General features: G+C 41.0%; 1 protein-coding gene across 1 annotated transcript; it reads right to left on the bottom strand.

Annotated features, from left to right (window-relative positions):
- Positions 1–385: 385 nt before the first annotated feature.
- Positions 386–14,700, bottom strand: LOC122697214 (DLA class II histocompatibility antigen, DR-1 beta chain-like). Its single transcript, XM_043907745.1, has 6 exons — positions 14,583–14,700; positions 5,707–5,976; positions 3,385–3,666; positions 1,497–1,607; positions 1,013–1,036; positions 386–701 (listed from the first exon to the last, which is right to left on the bottom strand). The coding sequence occupies exons 1-6, from the start codon at positions 14,647–14,649 to the stop codon at positions 688–690; spliced, it is 768 nt and encodes a 255-aa protein (XP_043763680.1). The 5' UTR covers positions 14,650–14,700; the 3' UTR covers positions 386–687.
- Positions 14,701–17,532: the final 2,832 nt, after the last annotated feature.

Here is a 17,532-nt window from a genome sequence, read left to right as displayed (position 1 = left end):
TACTTTGTTTAAAAATCATGGCAAAGGAGAAAGAAAGCACTAATATACATTTTGTAACTTTTAAATAATAGCAGATTACTATAAAGTGTGTTTATCTTTGAGGTTGCAAAGATGTAGGAAACCACCATGATAGAGGGAATTAAGGCCTTTCTTCTAGCTCAAGAAAACATGCCTAATGACAGAATGCAGAAAACTCAAGGAAAAAACAGGGAAGGGAGCAAGGAAACCTCCAGATCCACAAATGACCAAATTTAGGAATACATAGGAAACAATAACCATTATTGTTTCGTGATGCCACCCTCCACTTCTGTTTTCTTTCTACTTCTTTCCTTGAAACTGTATAAAGCAGATGATTGCCAGTTCATATTTATTTGAGATAAAAAGTTATATAATCATATGGACAGGAGATGAGATCATAGGCACAGGAGGCACTAAAGGTTGAAAACAAAGGGGACCAGGAAAGAATGAAGATAAGGTATGGTGATTAATACTGAGAACGTCCAGGTCAAACATGGGGGCCACGGAAACCAGCAAGAAGGACATTTTCGGCAGGGTCACTCAACCAGGAGCACACAAGATCCTGAGAAGCACTCTTGTTGTGGAGGAATAGGAGCCAAGCAGGAGACCTCTTCAGGTTGTGAAGAAGCTGGAACAGAAGGTTCTTCTTTGAGTGTCACCATCTTCACTTCAGCTCAGGGGTCCTGCAGGAAACAGAGGACAGTGTCATTTCCAGTCTTACTTTACAAGCAACTTTCCCCCTTGTCTCTGCCTCTCAGAGCCTCCTGTTAAAGCATCGCCATAAGAAAGGGAAAAATTCTTAAGTCTCCTCGAGCCAAAGCCACTTTGGAGTTCAAGCCTTCTGTTTAGTGGACAGAAGAAGCTTCAGTGTAAACTGCGTGGTCAGAAGTCAGATCCACAGTCTTTCTCATTATTTCTGTCTCTTCTCTTGTCACCTCTGCCATCTGCTCTAGGAGACTAAATATGATTCTAAAAGAGAGTTAAAGAGCATTACCTGCAGGCTGAAGTGCAGAGTGTCCTGGGAAAGAGGAAGAAAGTCATATACTTAAAAGATGTGGAGGTAAATCCATCCCCATACAGAATGTTCTTGGACCCAGAGCACTTTCTAAGATTTCTCTCACACCACGGCCCACATCACAGGATGCGAGGATAGAGAGGAGAGGAGACACGAAGGGCATGAAGCTTCTCTCACACAAACCCAGTGTAATTTCATCAGCCTTAGTGTCTCTTCCTGCATTTGCCCCAGGATCTCCACCCCAAATTTCATGTATGTTAACCTTTTTCTTATCTTTATAGGCCATCACCTTTCATGTTTCAACCATGGCTAACCATGGACTGTCAATTTCTGGATTTTCAGGAAATTTGAGGTCAACTAGGTAATGAGAGACTTCATACAGGGTCACTGAACTACCCAAGCAAAGTCATATTTCTTCTCCCAAAAGCCTGTGAGGAGTATCATCTGCCAACTGGCTCCTCACCTTTCTTACTCCTAAAGTTGATGGACAGCCCCACACCAAGGAAGAGCAGACCCAGAGCAAAGCCTCCGATTCCACTCATCAGCTTCCTCTGAGCAGAGTCAGACTGTGCTCCTGAGAAAAGAAGCTAATTTTAGTCATTTTTATCCCAAATACAACTTCTCTATTTCAATCTCTAAGACTGAGAATTTTTTAATGTTTTTTTTTTTAGCTGAAGGGTGATTGCTTTACAGAATTGTGATGGATTCTACAACATGAATCAGTCATAGGTATACATATGTCCCCTCCCCATTGAACCTCTGGCCCGTCTCCCTCCCCATCCCACCCATCTAGGTTACAGAGCCCCTGTTGAGTTCCCTGAGTGGTACAGCTATCTGTTTTACATATGGTAATGTAAGTTTCCATGTTACTCTCTCCATACATCTCACCCTGTCCTTCCTTTCCCCATTCCGTATCCATGCAAGTCTGTTCTCTATGTATGTGTCTCTACTGCTGCCCTGCAGAAACTTTCATCAGTACCATCTTTCTAGATTCCATATATATGTGTTAGTGTACAATATTTATCTTTCTCTTTCTGACCTACTTCACTCTGTATACTAGGTTCTAGGTTTATCACCTCATTAGAACTGACTCAAAGGTGTTACTTTATATGATTGAGTAATATTACATTGTATATATGTACCGCAGCTTTTTTATCCATTCATCTTGCTTCCATATTCTAGCTATTGTAAATAGTGCTGCAATGAACACTGGGGTACATGTGTCTTTTTAATTTTTGTTTCTTCAGGGTTATATGCCTAGCAATGGGATTGCTCGGTCATATGGTGGTTTTATTTCTAGTTTTTTAAGGAATCTCCATACCACCTTCCAAAGTGGCTGCATAAGATTGAAAATTTTTTATTAAACTTTTTATTTTGTATTGGAGTATGGCCAATTAACAATATTGTGACGGTTTCAGGCAGACAGCAAAGGAACTAAGCCAGACATATACATGCATCCATTCTCCCCCAAGGGAGAAGGAAATGACACCCCATTCCAGTATTCTTATCTGGGAAACCCCATGGATAGAGGAGCCTGGTGGGCTACAGTCCATGGGGCCGCAAAGAGTTGGACATGAGTTAGCGACTAAACAATAACAATTCTCCCCTAAACTCCCCTCCCATCCCGGCTGCTACATAACATTGAGCAGAGCTACTAAAATACCGAGAGTTTTGAGAAGGGGGAAAGAAGGCTGCCCTGGAAGAACTAGAATAACTGGCAATTCCTACAAAAATTTGTTTTAAAAATCACAGAATAGCTTCAAGATTCAGGCACTGAACTCATTTAAACATTGCAGTGCTGATATAAAGCCATAGGACTTCAATATTTGATAGGTGAGGAACCTGGAACTGAATGAGGTTAAACAGCTTGTATATGGTGACAGAGATAATAAAGGGCATAGCTGAGGTTGAACTCCACTCATGTCAGGAAGGTTTCTACACTGTAAAGGATGCACCTCTTCTCAGATCACAGTGAACAACTCAGAGCAACAGTGTCCGAAGCATAAGCCCAGCCTGAGGGAAGAGACTAGTACCCAGGTCACAGGGTAACCATGACTTGAGATTCATGTAGGTTCAGAATAGGGACATCTCTATCCTCCTTGTCAGGCAGAAGTGCCTCCTGGGCAGGGTGGGGCATGTAGGTATTTGGAGAAAATATCCCGGGATATCTGTAAACTATCAGAGGATTTCTATCACAGGATAAAGGACTCCCCCAATAACCTCAGCCGAAGGACAGGGGAACAAGGAGCAAATGAATCCATGGTGTAGGAAGAGAGGACACCTGGCACTTGGGAGTAAGCAAGCTCCCTCCTTGGTGGGTGAGGAACTTATGAAATCAGAAAGCTTCTCACTCCATTCCACTGTGATAGGGCTCTTCTGGCTGGGGTGATCCACTTGGCAGGTGTAGACCTCTCCACTCTGAGGAACTGTTTCAAGCATCACCATGGTCTGGAAGGTCCAGTCTCCATTAGGGATCAGGCCTGTGGAGATCACCCCAACCTCCTCTTCATGGCCATCCCGGAACCACCTGACTTCAATGTGTCCTGGGTAGAAACCGTTCACAGAGCAGACCAGGAGGTTGTGGTGCTGCAAGGGCTGGGTCTTTGCAGGATACACAGTCACTGTAGGCTCCACTAGGAGAGAAAAAGTGGAGGGAATTGGTGAGCAAGACAAAGGGAGTCTCCTTGATTGGCTGCCTTTCTAAACCAATCACCTGAGCAGACTGCAGTCTCAGGTAGGCCAGACTGGCCATTTGGCCCAACTTTAGGAGCTAGTACTGTGAGCCTTGACTTTAATCCTTACAGCATTGGCCCATTAGATTTGAAAGATGTTGAAAAAATATGTGTGTGTGTTTCACAGTGTGAATAGTAATTCATTGTTGGACTGAAGCATTTACAAATCTTTCAAGGCATACAGTGTATTGATTAAAAGCATGATTTCTGAAGCCAGACAGCCTGGGTTCACATCCAGGCTCTTCCTTTCAGTGATTGGGAGAATTTTTACAATTCTATGTGCCTTGGCTTTCTATCTATAAAAGGGGATAATTATCCTAATTTACCTCTCAGTGCTATGTGAGGATTAATGCATGTAAGGTATATAAAACAATAACTGGAATTTAGTCTTCAATATATGTCAGCTATTATTATCCTTGTTAACTGAAGAGAAAATATGAGTCAAAGTGTTGATAAATTAGGGAACAGCAGTGGGGTAGGTGTGGATATAGAGCATGAAGTCTTGGGAAAGCTGTTTCCAGGCACTCACACCTTAGAACACCTCAAAATGGTTCCACCCTGGGAAGAAGGAAAGACACAGGTGATTCTCTAAGTCTATGAGTTGAATCCCAAGAAAAACTTGAGTCCTGAAGGAAAGGTAAAGCAGGAAGGAAAGTCACTAATTAAAAAAAAAAAAAATTCTTCGACTTTCCTGGGGGTCCAGTGGTTAAGAATCCACCTGCCAATGCAGGGACACAAATTTAATTCCTGATCTGGGAAGGTCTCACATGCTTAAAGGAAGCTAAACCCCTGCCACAACTACTGAGCCCACATGCTGCAACTATTGAAGATCTCACACCCTAGAACCCATGCTCTGCAACAAGAGAAGCCACGGCAATGAGAAGCCCATGCACTGCAACTAGAAAGTAGTCTTTGTTCGCTGCAACTAGAGAAAGCTTGCATGCAGTAAGGAAAACCCAGCACAGTCAAAAGTTAATTAATCTTAAAAGAGTAAAAAACTTAAAATTTCTTATAATTGTGTAACCCCAGAACCAGCTCCAAACTGGCTTTATTCTGTTTCAAACAAGATACTGAGTTTCTTTTCAGAGACGAAAGAACAAAACCATGAGTCGTGCAGCTGAAGCATTAACAAAGGTGAGAATTTGAACCCAGAACCAAAGTTTCTCCCTGACCACAGAAGCAAAAGACTCAGACATGAAGCAAAGGGTCCATCATCCAGGAAGATGAGGTGCTGAAGCTCCCGTACCACAGCTTACCATGAATGTCCAAGTTCCAGAGCCCTTTGTTGGGTAGCACAGTCGCAGACACTTCAATGCCCTCCCCTCCTCTCTAACCACCTACAGTGTTAGTCACTCAGTCGTGTCCAACTTTTTGTGACCCCATGAACTGTAGCCTGCCAGGCTTCTCTGTCCATGGAATTCTACAGGCAAGTATACTCGAGTGAGTGAGGAACCATTCTCTTCTCCAGGGGATCTTCCCCAGCCAGGGATCAAACCCAGGTCTCCTGCATTGCAGGCAGATTCTTTATGTCTGAGCCACGAGGAAAGCCTAACCACCCATCCCAGTCAGCATTCCTCCATATCCCCTTCCCCTTTCTGCGACCTCACTTCTCCCACAGTCTGCTACCATCTTTCCTTCCTGCATCCCCTTTCCAGTCCTCTCAGACCCCCGGGCCCTTCCCCCACCACATGCTCCTTCCCCTCTCACAATCACACACTGACAAAATCACACACTGTCTCCCGACAGCGGGTGAGACTCCCAGTCTCATCCTCTCACAGCAACTTTCCTAACTTGAACTTTCTCACAATCCAACACTCACCTGGACTCAGCCTCTGTCTCTGTCTGTCTCTTTCTCTCACACACACAACCCTGCACACACGCATGCACGCACACACACACATACACACAACCTCCCCGAGGCCACCCACCTGCCTCTCTCACCTCGGCGCTGCCTCATGAAGCTACCAATGCCCAAGTAGTTGGATCTGCACACCGTGTCCACCTTGGCCCGCATCTGCTCCATGAAGTCCTTTTGCTGGTTCCAGTACTCGGCGTCCAGCCTCCCCAGCTCCGTCATGGCCGTGAACTCCCCCACATCGCTGTCGAAGTGCACATCCTCCTCCGTGTTGTAGATGTATCTGGCAAAGAATCGCATCCTCTCCAACCCGTTGGAGAAACGACACTCACACTTAAACTGATGCATGAAAAACGCTGTGAAGACGAGAAAGATCTGATCACTGGGCGAGCTCCTGGAAATGACTGACAGCAACACCTACCAATGGGCGGGGGAGAAGGGGGTCGCTAGGAGAGGAGGGAGCACTAGTAACTCCTTCCTTGGCTCCACTGGCAGCCCCAACTACCAGCACTCATGGTTCATCTTTTTTTTTTTAATTCTAAAAGATAATTTGTTTATTAATGTCTCTTTTTTGTTTGTTTGTTTTCATTTATTTTTATTAGTTGTAGGCTAATTATTTTACAATATTGTAGTGGTTTTTGCCATACATTGACATGAATCAGCCATGGATTTACATGTGTTGCCCACCCAGATCCCCCCTCCCACCTCCCTCCCCATCCCTTCCCTCTGGGTTTTCCCAGTGCACCAGCCCTGTTGTCTCATGAATCCAACCTGGGCTGGTGATCTGTTTCACACTTGATAATATACATGTTTCAATTCTCTCAGATCATCCCACCCTCGCCTTCTCCCATAGAGTCCAAAAGTCTGTTCTATGTATCTGTGTCTCTTTTTCTGTCTTGCATATAGGGTTATCGTTACCATCTTTTAAAATTCCATATGTATGCATTAGTATACTGTATTGGTCTTTATCTTTCTGGCTTACTTCACTCTGTATAATGAGCTCCAGTTTCATCCAACTCATTAGAACTGATTCAAATGAATTCCTTTTAATGGCTGAATAATATTCCATTGTGTATATGTACCATATCTTCCTTATCCATTCATCTGCTGATGGGCATCTAGGTTGCTTCCATGTCCTGGCTATTATAAACAGTGCCGCGATGAACATTAGGGTACACATGTCTCTTTCAGATCTGGTTTCTTTGGTGTGTATGCCCAGGAGTGGGAATGCTGGGTCATATGGCAGTTCTATTTCCAGTTTTTTAAGGAATCTCCACACTGTTCTCCATGGTGGCTGTACTAGTTTGCATTCCCACCAACAGTGTAAGAGGGTTCCCTTTTCTCCACACCCTCTCCAGCATTTATTGCTTGTAGACTTTTGGATAGCAGCCATTCTGACTGGCATGTAACGGTACCTCATTGTGGTTTTGATTTGCATTTCTCTGATAATGAGTGATGTTGAGCATCTTTTCATGTGTTTGTTAGCCATCTGTATGTCTTCTTTGGAGAAATGTCTGTTTAGTTCTTTGGCCCATTTTTTGATTGGGTCATTTATTTTTCTGGAATTGAGCTGCAGGAGTTGCTTGTATATTTTTGAGATTAATCCTTTGTCTGTTTCTTCATTTGCTATTATTTTCTCCCAATCTGAGGGCTGTCTTTTCACCTTGCTTATAGTTTCCTTTGTTATGCAAAAGCTTTTAAGTTTAATTAGATCTCATTTGTTTATTTTTGCTTTTATTTCCAATATCCTGGGAGGTGGGTCATAGAGGGTCTTGCTGTGATTTATGCCTGAGAGTGTTTTGCCTATGTTCTCCTCTAGGGGTTTAATAGTTTCTGGTCTTACATTTAGATATTTAATCCATTTTGAGTTTATTTTTGTGTATGGTGTTAGAAAGTGTTCTAGTTTCATTCTTTTACAAGTGGTTGACCAGTTTTCCCAGCACCATTTGTTAAAGAGGTAGTCTTTTTTCCATTGTATATTCTTGCTTCCTTTGTCAAAGATAAGTTGTCTATAGGTACATGGATTTATCTCTGGGCTTTCTATTTTGTTCCATTGATCGATATTTCTGTCTTTGTGCCAGTACCATACTGTCTTGATGACTGTGGCTTTGTAGTATAGTCTGAAGTCAGACAGGTTGATTCCTCCAGTTCCATTCTTCTTTCTCAAGGTTACTTTGGCTATTCAAGGCTTTTTGTATTTCCATGCAAATTGTGAAATTATTTGTTCTAGTTCTGTGAAAAATACTGTTGGTAGCTTAATAGGGATTGCATTGAATCTATAGATTGCTTTAGGTAGTATACTCATTTTCACAATATTGATTCTTCCAATCCATGAACTCGGTATATTCTCCATCTATTTGTGTCCTCTTTGATTTCCTTCATCAGTGTTTTATAGTTTTCTATATATAGGTAGATATATAGATTTCTTTAGGTAGATACATTCCTAAGTATTTTATTCTTTTTGTTGCAATGGTGAATGGTATTGTTTCCTTAATTTCTCTTTCTGTTTTCTCATTGTTAGTGTACAGAAATGCAAGGGATTTCTCTATCTTTCATCTGCAGGGTCATGCCAGACCATGGTGGGCAGGGAAGACCCCTCCAATCCTAAGCCATGTGGGATGCAATCAGCTCTGCACTTGGCTGGAGACTTCCAAGCCTGAGCTGGGCCAGGATTTACCTATTACTTCTACCTCCTGAATGCTTTCACCAGAAAAACACTCACTGCTCCTTCCTCTCATCCCACAGCCCTTCAGCAGTTCCTGAGACACTTCCTTACCTGGTGCTGACCTTGTGCCAGGCCTGTGCTACTGCCCCTGGGAATCCAAAGAAGGAAAAACAGACCTGTCCCTTACCTTATCTAGGCGCGTAACATTTAGTGAAAGTGATGGACAAAACCCAACCACACAAGAGTTAATTACACAGGAATCAGAAAAGTCAGAAGAAAAGTGTGGAGTTCTAGAAGAGAGAATAATTACATTAGGGTGGCAGAGAAGTTGTCTCGAATGATAGTTAAGATGTAACATGACACAAATTTGTAAATCAACTATAAAAGTGAAAGTCACTCAGTCATGTCCTACTTTTTGCAACCCCATGGACTATAGCCTAACCTCATTCTGAATATAAAAACAAACATTTGATACAATGTGTGTGAGCTCAGTCACTTCAGTCCTATCTGATTCTTTGTGACTCTATGGACTGTAGCCCACCAGGCTCCTCTGCCCATGGAATTCTCTAGGCAAGAATACTGGAATGGGTAGTCATTCCCTTCTCCAGAGGATCATCCCAACCTAGGGATTGAACCCAGGTCTCCCACATTACAGGCAGATTATTCACCAGCTGAACCACCAGGGAAGCCCATAATCAACTATATTTCAGTTTTTTTGTTTGTTTGTTTTTGTTTTTGTTTTTTAAAGATGTGACATGAAAGGTTAGGTTTACATGGGCTGAGGGCAAGAAGTGTATGTATGTCTGGGAGAAAAAGGGGGCATATTTAAGGTAAAGAGAGTAGCATGTGTAAAAGCTTGAAAGAGATGATGAGTTTCTGCAGGAATCCAGAGGAAAACTTCTCACTAAAAGCACAGAGAGTGAGGAAGCAAGGTGAAAGTTTTCACTGGAAAAATCACAGAGGCCAAATTCTTAAAACTCTTATAGCTGATGTTAGGGTTTTGAATTTATGCTACATGGGAAACTTTTGAAGAGTTTTAAGGAAATTAAAACCATGACCCCAATATACTTATACCTTTCCTTTTTGGCATTTCTAAATCCAGATAACTCTGAAAACCAATTTATTTTTCAAATTTGGTGACAGAACTCACTTGTCAAATCTGACCTGATGAGATAAGAGATCAAATATGTCTCTTAGGTGAACGGGGCTATTCTGCACATTGTAGGCTGTCTACCAGCAACTCTGGCCTCTACTCACTTGATGTCAGAAGAAACCCTCAGTGTAACAACCAAAAATGGCTCTCAGCTCAGTTCAGTTGCTCAGTCATGTCTGACTCTTTGTGACCCCATGGACTTGCAGCACACCAGGCTTCCCTGTCCATCACCAACTCCTGGAACTTGCTCAAACTCATGTCCATCGCATTGGTGATGCCATCCAACCATCTTATCCTCTATCATCCCCTTCTCTTCTCACCTTCAATCTTTCCCAGCATCAGGGTCTTTTCCAATGAGTCAGTTCTTCGCATCAGGTGACCAAAGTATTGGGGTTTCTGCTTCAGTCTCAGTCCTTCCAATGAGTATTCAGGACTGATTTTCTTTAGCAGGGACTGGTTGGATCTCCTTGTATTCCAAGGGACTCTCAAGAGTCTTCTCCAATACCACAGTTCAAAAGCATCAATTCTTCGGTGCTCAGCTTTCTTTATAGTCCAACTCTCACATCCATACATGACTACTGGAAAAACCATATATTTGACTAGATGGACCTTTATTGACAATGTGATGTCTCTGCTTTTTAATATGCAGTCTAGGTTGGTTATAGCTTTTCTTCCAAGAAGCAAGCATCTTTTAATTTCATGGCTGCACTTACCATCTGCAGTGATTTTGGAGCCCCCCAAAATAAAGTCTGTCACTGTTTCCATTGTTTCCCTATCTATTTGCCATGAAGTGATGGCACTGGATGCCATGATCTTAGTTTTCTGAATATTGAGCTTTAAGCCAACTTTTTCACTCTCCTCTTTCACTTTCATCAAGAGGCTCTTTAGTTCTTCACTTTCTGCCATGAGGTGGTGTCATCTGCGTATCTGATGTTATTGATATTTCTCCCGGCAATCTTGATTCCAGCTTGTGCTTCATCCAGCCCGGCATTTTGCATGATGTACTCTGCATATAAGTTAAATAAGCAGGGTGACAATATACAGCCTTGATGTACTCCTTTCCTTATTTGGAACCAGTCTGTTGTTCCATGTCCAGTTCTAACTGTTGCTTCTTGACCTCCATACAGATTTCTCAGGAGGCAGGTCAAGTGGTCTGTTATCCCCATCTCTTGAAGACTTTTCCACGGTTTGTTGTGATCCACACAGTTATAGGCTTTGGCATAGTCAATAAAGCAAAAGTAGATGTTTTTCTGGAACTATCTTGCTTTTTCTATGATCCAATGGATGTTGGCAATTTGATCTCTGGTTCCTCTGTTTTTTCTAAATCCAGCTTGTACATCTGAAAGTTCTTGGTTCACATACCATTGAAACCTCACTTGGAGAATTTTGAGCATTACTTTGCTAGTGTGTGAAATGAGTGCAATTGTGCGGTAGTTTGAACATTCTTTGCCATTGCCTTTCTTTGGGGTTGGAATGAAAACTGACCTTCTCCAGTTCTGTGGCCACTTCTGAATTTTCCAAATTTGCTGACATATTGAGTGCAGCACTTTCACAGCATCATCTTTTAGGATTTGAAATAGCTCAACTGGAATTCCATCACCTCCACTAACTTTGTTCACAGTGATGCTTCCTAAGGTCCACTTGACTTTGCATTCCAGGATGTCTGGCTCTTGGTTCCAGATCCAGATAACCATGATAACCATCATGATTTTCTGGATCTTGAAGATCTTTTTTGTATAACTCTTCTGTGTATTCTTGCCACCTCGTCTTAATATTGTCTGCTTCTGTTTCTGGCTCTAGATATTGCCAAATACTCGGGGTCAAAGAGTTGGGGGAAGGGTTGGTGATCTGTCACTGGATTAGTTCAACTAGTATAAGCCACCTGAAAATCTGTGGTCAAAAGCCACTGTTAATTATGGAGTACTGAGAATTACATTAAAAGTTTTGCCAATATTGTATCTGTTGAAAATCTTGTTCCTATATGAAATTTCTATTTTTCAAGAATCCACTCCCAGTGAAGAGATATTTTTCCAGCAAAATAAATTTGAATATGACTTACTTATTTCTTTGCCTCACCAGCCAGTTAAAAACACATATAATTTATTCTTCACATCATCTTCCTTCTTAATTTTCCTGCCACTTGTCCACTACTTATCTATATTAGCAAGCTACAACTACAGATATTTCAGTCCTATTCAAAGCCCCAACTAATTCATTTCTAACTTTGCCTTCCTACAATACAAGTATTATTGGTATTAATAATACTGAATTACTAGCCTTGGCCAGATGTAGGACTCTCATTTCTGCAGTCAAGTACCCTTAGAAAAGGAGAATGTTAGAAAAAATAACATTCTCATATAGACAGCTTACAGAAAAAGAACAGGTTTGAATACAGACCTTCACTTAGAAATGACGGCAGAGAGGAGTATGCTCTGGGTCAGACTGGGTCCACTTACTATTCAGGAATTCTCTAATACATTCTTGTCACATGACAAAGTTTGAAAAGAGCAAGTCACACAACAATCTACCCAAATCTGTTCACTTTATCCTTATTCTTGTCTTTGTCACCGCCACACTAAGTGAAGCCACAGTACACCTGCCCTGTAGAATTCTACCATGTTTTTAAATGGCATCCTTGACTCCACTTGTGAACCTCTGGAGTCCAGTCTCCACGTGGTAGCTGGATTATTTTAAAAAATAAACAAACTGACTCTCTTTATGATCTCTCAGTAGTTTCACATATATTTATAAATAAAAGTCAAAGTTTGGCCCATGGGGGCTTTCCTGGTGGCTCAGTGGTGAAGAATCTGCTTGCCAATGCAGGAGACATGGGTTCAATCCCTGATCCAGGAGGATCCCACATGTTGCGGAGCAATGAAGCCCGTGCGCCACAACTATTGAGCCTGTGCTCCAGAGCCCAGGAGCTGAAACTATCGAAACCCGTGTGCCCTAGAGCCTGCGCTCGCAGCAGGAAAACCCACCACAATGAGCAGCCTGTGCACAACTAGAGAAAAGCACGCTTGGCAACAAAGACCCAGCATAGCCAAAGATAAATACATGAATAATTTTTTTTCTTTTTAAGTTCTCATCTTAGCCACCAAAGCCTAATATGATCTGGCTCCTAGTTTCCTCTCCAGGCTCATCTTATTCCACTCTCCAACCAGCTTGCTCTGCTTCAGCCGCTCTAATCTTCATTCTGTCCCTTAAACACAGCAAACATCTTTTCACACTTCGGCCTCCCCTCTGCACCGTCTCCCTGGAGCACTTGTCCCTAAGATTCCTCACTTGTCTGGCTTCTTCTCATCATTTATGTCTCAGTTGACTGGCACCTTCTCAGGGAGAGCTTCCTAGACGCTTGAACTGAAGTCAAGTGAATACAGTTCTCTCTGTTTTATAACCCTGAAGTGTTCTTTCAGCACATTTATTGCTCTCTGAAATAATTTTCCCTGTTAAATGTTTACTGAGTTGTTGTCTTCCTCTCCCGCCATCAGATAAGCTCATGACTGCAGGGGACTTTCCTAAGTTACTGAAATAGAATTCTCTGAGCCAAGAACAGAACCCAGTATATAATCATTGCTCAGAAAAAGACATTTGAGTTCAAAATGAATAAACCCAGTGTTCTGGAAATGGATCTTTGTGTGACTCCTGGAAGGCAAGAAAGAGCTCAGCTCTAAAACTCTTTTATTCTGTAGGCATATGATATCCTTTCTGTTTCCTGTGAGGTGTTCAGGCAAACTTCCTTTTGCTCCTCCTACTAGTTGGAAGAAACATTCACAAGAAAGGAAAAGGTGATTTTAAGATTCAGGGAAACGTTCATTAAGTTTCATCTCATCCAATTGATCTGTTACAGTGCTGAGGGTTTGTGCAAATTTTTTCTCTAATAGGGATTTTTTTATAATGGTCATGGCATAGCTTGAGGAAAGAATAGGGAAGAACCAGAAAGGAGAGGACACCAAACATGACTAATTAAGGAAATTAAATGGCATTATTAGTGAACCTACAAAATTTGGGGCCAATATCTGATAGGCCAATGAGTTCGCTTGACTTGCTTCTTGACTTTCAACCCAGTAGGAAACAGCCTCACATTCTCAGGACCCTTCTCAGGGTTTATGGTTTGCCATAGGAAAATGCTGATATTTGACTACTTGTAACTTACAAAAACAGAATTTCCTGTAATTTATCCTCTACTAGCTGAATCCCTTTGCATGTGCTCACACCTGAGAATGGGGAGATAGAGGAAAAACTAATCATGTAGAAAGATTCAAAATAGATTTATAAAGAACACTAACCTGTATCAGGTTTTCAGAAGATGCCACTAAATTCTTTAAGGAACTAAAGAACACCCTATGGATGCTCCTTATCTACAGAGTACATTCCAAGTAGTTTAGCTCCAGGGTGCTTTACCCAGGAAAAAGAGAGAAAATTAATGCCAACTTCTGTCAGAGAAGCTCCAGGGCAGGGATATAGGCATTTTAAACATTGTGGTTCAGGGAGATAGGAAAAGATATAGTGAGGGATGCCCTTTGATACATTCTCACATATTAGGGAGAGACAGCAACATCATAGACTCTGTTAAGGACATACATAGTATCTTCCTAGGAGAAACCATGCTAATTCCATGAGAGTCCCTGTAAATTTTCCGAGAAACTTTTCTTTTTTCTGATATGTGTGTTGAATGTGTGCTCTTTCATGTCTGACTCTTTGTGATCCCATGGACTGTAGCTTACCAGAGTCCTCTGTCCATGGAATTCTCCAGGCAAGAATACTGGAGTGGGTTGCCATTTCCTCCTCCAAGGGATCTTTGTGACTCAACATAATAAAGGCAATTATTTTGACTTCCTTACTTCTAAATCCTCTTGAGATCCTTAGAGGGATGGGTTGTAAGACTAGAGAGGTTTTATTGGAGGAGAGTTGAGAAGACTTATCCCATATATATGGAGTTACCTTAAGCAGCACTCAGAAGGCAGGCATCCAAGGCCCTTTTGTTGTGGAAGGAATGAAGGCTCCATGTGATAAGGACTGGTGATGACCGAAGAGAATGTCACAGTTTTTTAAAAGATGTAGTCTGGACACAGAGACCATGGTAACTCCCTTTCTTCTCCCGCCCATAAGAGCTCACCCTCCCCCGAGAGGTGTGCACTTACATTGGGTTTCCCTGGCCCAAGAGAAGGGAGGGCTCAGCACCATCAGTATCACTGTCAAAGCTGCCATCCAGTGAACCTCAAACACATCATGCAGGAGAACACAGAGCGTGAGGGAGCAGCTCAGAGTCACTCAGTGAGGACTAGGACCCTCTTCAACCCACGTGGCCAAACAATACTAACCAGTGACCTCTTTCTTCCTGGATTGGGCGATCTCAGTGTTAGAAAAACCAATCAGCATCAGAGATGGATAGCATCATCATTTGCTGGCCAGAGATTCAGTAGGAAGGTCCTCTTCTGAAACTTAGAATTTTCTCTATTAAAAAAGATTATTTTAACTTAGTACTTTAAGGGTTTGATCCAGTTGTATCTGAGAGATTTTAATTGGGTCCCTCTTGTGCTCCAGTTCTGTGCTGGTCACTGATGTGTCACTCCTTTGAGCTTTTTAGGAAATCTTTCCTCTTACTTGAGATACTTTGACAAATGTAGGTGTGAGTGTGTGAGGAATTGAGGAAGTGGAGAGAAAATTGTTGCATTTTAAGAGTCCTATGATCTCATCCTTTTTGCATCATAATTTAGTGTTGGAGATTTGGAAAAATTACTGAACTTGTTGAAAACAAAGCACCTGAATTTTTCAAGTATTTCAATTCTGAAAAATGCTGCAATTCTGTGGACAACTGAAACAACAGTGTCCCTGGTAACAGAATTAAAACTGTTGTATGGAGAGTATAGACTATACCTTCTTACAGATAAGACTGTCTCCAATAAACTACAGGAAATTAAATATTAGTCAATAATTTAATGTAAATGAAAATATCTTCAGGTTTGTCCCTGATATTATGATTGACTTTAGTGGCACCCCCAAAAAACACAGAGATAAACGGGGACTTATATATAATGTGACCTATGTGGAATGGAGGGTCTTAAAGGTGTTTTTTGTAGCATGTTATCTAACAAGGTAATAAAACCAGCTGCCCACATCATAGTATGCAGGAGACTGAGAGAAGGATAAAGGACTTCAAGTCAGCCATTGGCATGATAACTCAGCTTTAAAATGTAATATCTTACCTAAAAAAAGTGTTGAATTCCTTATTCCTGTTTCCCATTAGGATTTCCTCATTTTACTGGTGATACGTCTCTTATTAATCAATTTCTCTTGCTTTATCCTAAGAGAAGAAGACTTTGCTAATGAATACATTACAGAGTGTTCAGAAAAGAGAACACTGTGGGAAAACTGTGAATTATACCTTCTGACATAATCACATAATTTTAAACATATAAATCTATATTAGATAATTATTGCACATTATTTTAGAATAAATGTAATATCTCAGATTTAGAATGGACTTTAGAGGCCAACTATCTGTCTAAAGTTTAGCATTAATTTACACTCCACCCCAGTTCTGATAAGCATTTATCCTTTAGATGCATTAATAGTTCTAGCGATAGTACTCACCATTTGGCAATAAAAATGACTATAACTAATTGAGCAATTTTTGCACTCTTTATCTTGTACCCAGAATTATACAAGGACCTTTTTATACATCTTTTTGAAATATAATTCCCACATCATTTCAGTGATTTTAGTACTCTTTCTAATCCTACAGAAGAGTAAAATTATGGTTGGAGGTTAAATAACCTTTGCAAGGATACAGGGGGTAGAAAATGGTACATTTCAGACTGAACCAAGATATATGTGACTTCAAATAACACAAGCTCAAATATTGGATCATGAGTGAAGTGACGTGAAAGTCGCTCAGTTGTGTCTGCCTCTTTGTGACCCCATAGACTATAACCTGCTAAGCTCCTCTGTCCACAGAATTCTCGAGGTCAGAATGTTGGAGTGGTAGCTGTTCCCTTCTCCAGGGGATCTTCCCAACCCAGGGATCAAACCCAGGTCTCCCACATTGCAGGTGGATTCTTTACTGTCTGAGCCACCAGGGAAGCCCCAGAACTAGAACGTTTTCTGTTCAGTAGTCACAGAGAGATCAACTAGAATTCTCATAGATTTATCCGTTAATATCATATGTAGAAAGAGTTTTATTTTTTTCTCTTTGATTTAGATCTTGGGTTCATTGTGCTTTAGCAAAATATCCACCTCTTTATCCATTACAAGTACTGGCCACATTATTTTTAAAACTCCACCGTGGTTTTCCACTAGCCACTGTCCAGATGCTAGGTGTGCATCTGAAACGTTGTCTATTTCAAAATAAATAATGAATTATTTTAGCAGTTCTTTTGCCATTAGTTCATCATTGTAGATAAACAAGTTTTTACCTTCAAACATAAATTTACTGGTCATTCTCACCAGGTAGGAAAACGAGCTACTCCCCTTGTCTTGGCATCTCTTTCTAATGTTGTCCAACAAACCTATAGGAGTTGCATTAAACCTAAAGATCACTGGGGAAGGGGGAGAATTAGTGTGTTTACTATGTTGAATCTGTCAATACAAGAGCATAGTATGTCCCTCCAAATATTTACAAATTTTGATTATTTAAGCAAGCATCTAAAACATTTTCAGCATACAAGTTCTATATGTATTTGTTAGGTTTGTATGTATTTATCTCATTTTTTAATAATTGGTCATAATATTTTACTGTTAATAGTATGTTACTGTTGACTCCATGTATTCACTGCAAGTATATAGAAATAGAATTGATGTGTGTAGGTTTATCTTGCATCCTGTGACCCTGCTAAACTCAGTTGTTATTTTAGAAATATTTTTAAGTCTTTAAACATTTTATAGAACTATCACATGAAACCAGCTGGCTCTGGAGATTTCTTTTTCTTGAGTTTAAATATAAGGAACTAAATTTTTTAAATAGTTGTAGAGGTGTTCAGATTATCCAGTTCAGCTTGTGAGAATTTTTATATTTATACTTCTTAAGAAGTTGGCCCATTTTACAGAAGTTATCAAATTTCTGTGTATAAAGCTGTCTGTAGTAACACTTCA

The sequence above is a fragment of the Cervus elaphus genome, chromosome 7, assembly GCF_910594005.1.
Source record: "Cervus elaphus chromosome 7, mCerEla1.1, whole genome shotgun sequence".
Classification (NCBI taxonomy): Eukaryota; Metazoa; Chordata; class Mammalia; order Artiodactyla; family Cervidae; genus Cervus; species Cervus elaphus.
Note: the sequence above shows the minus strand (reverse complement) of the source record. Positions and strands in the feature narration are given on the sequence as shown.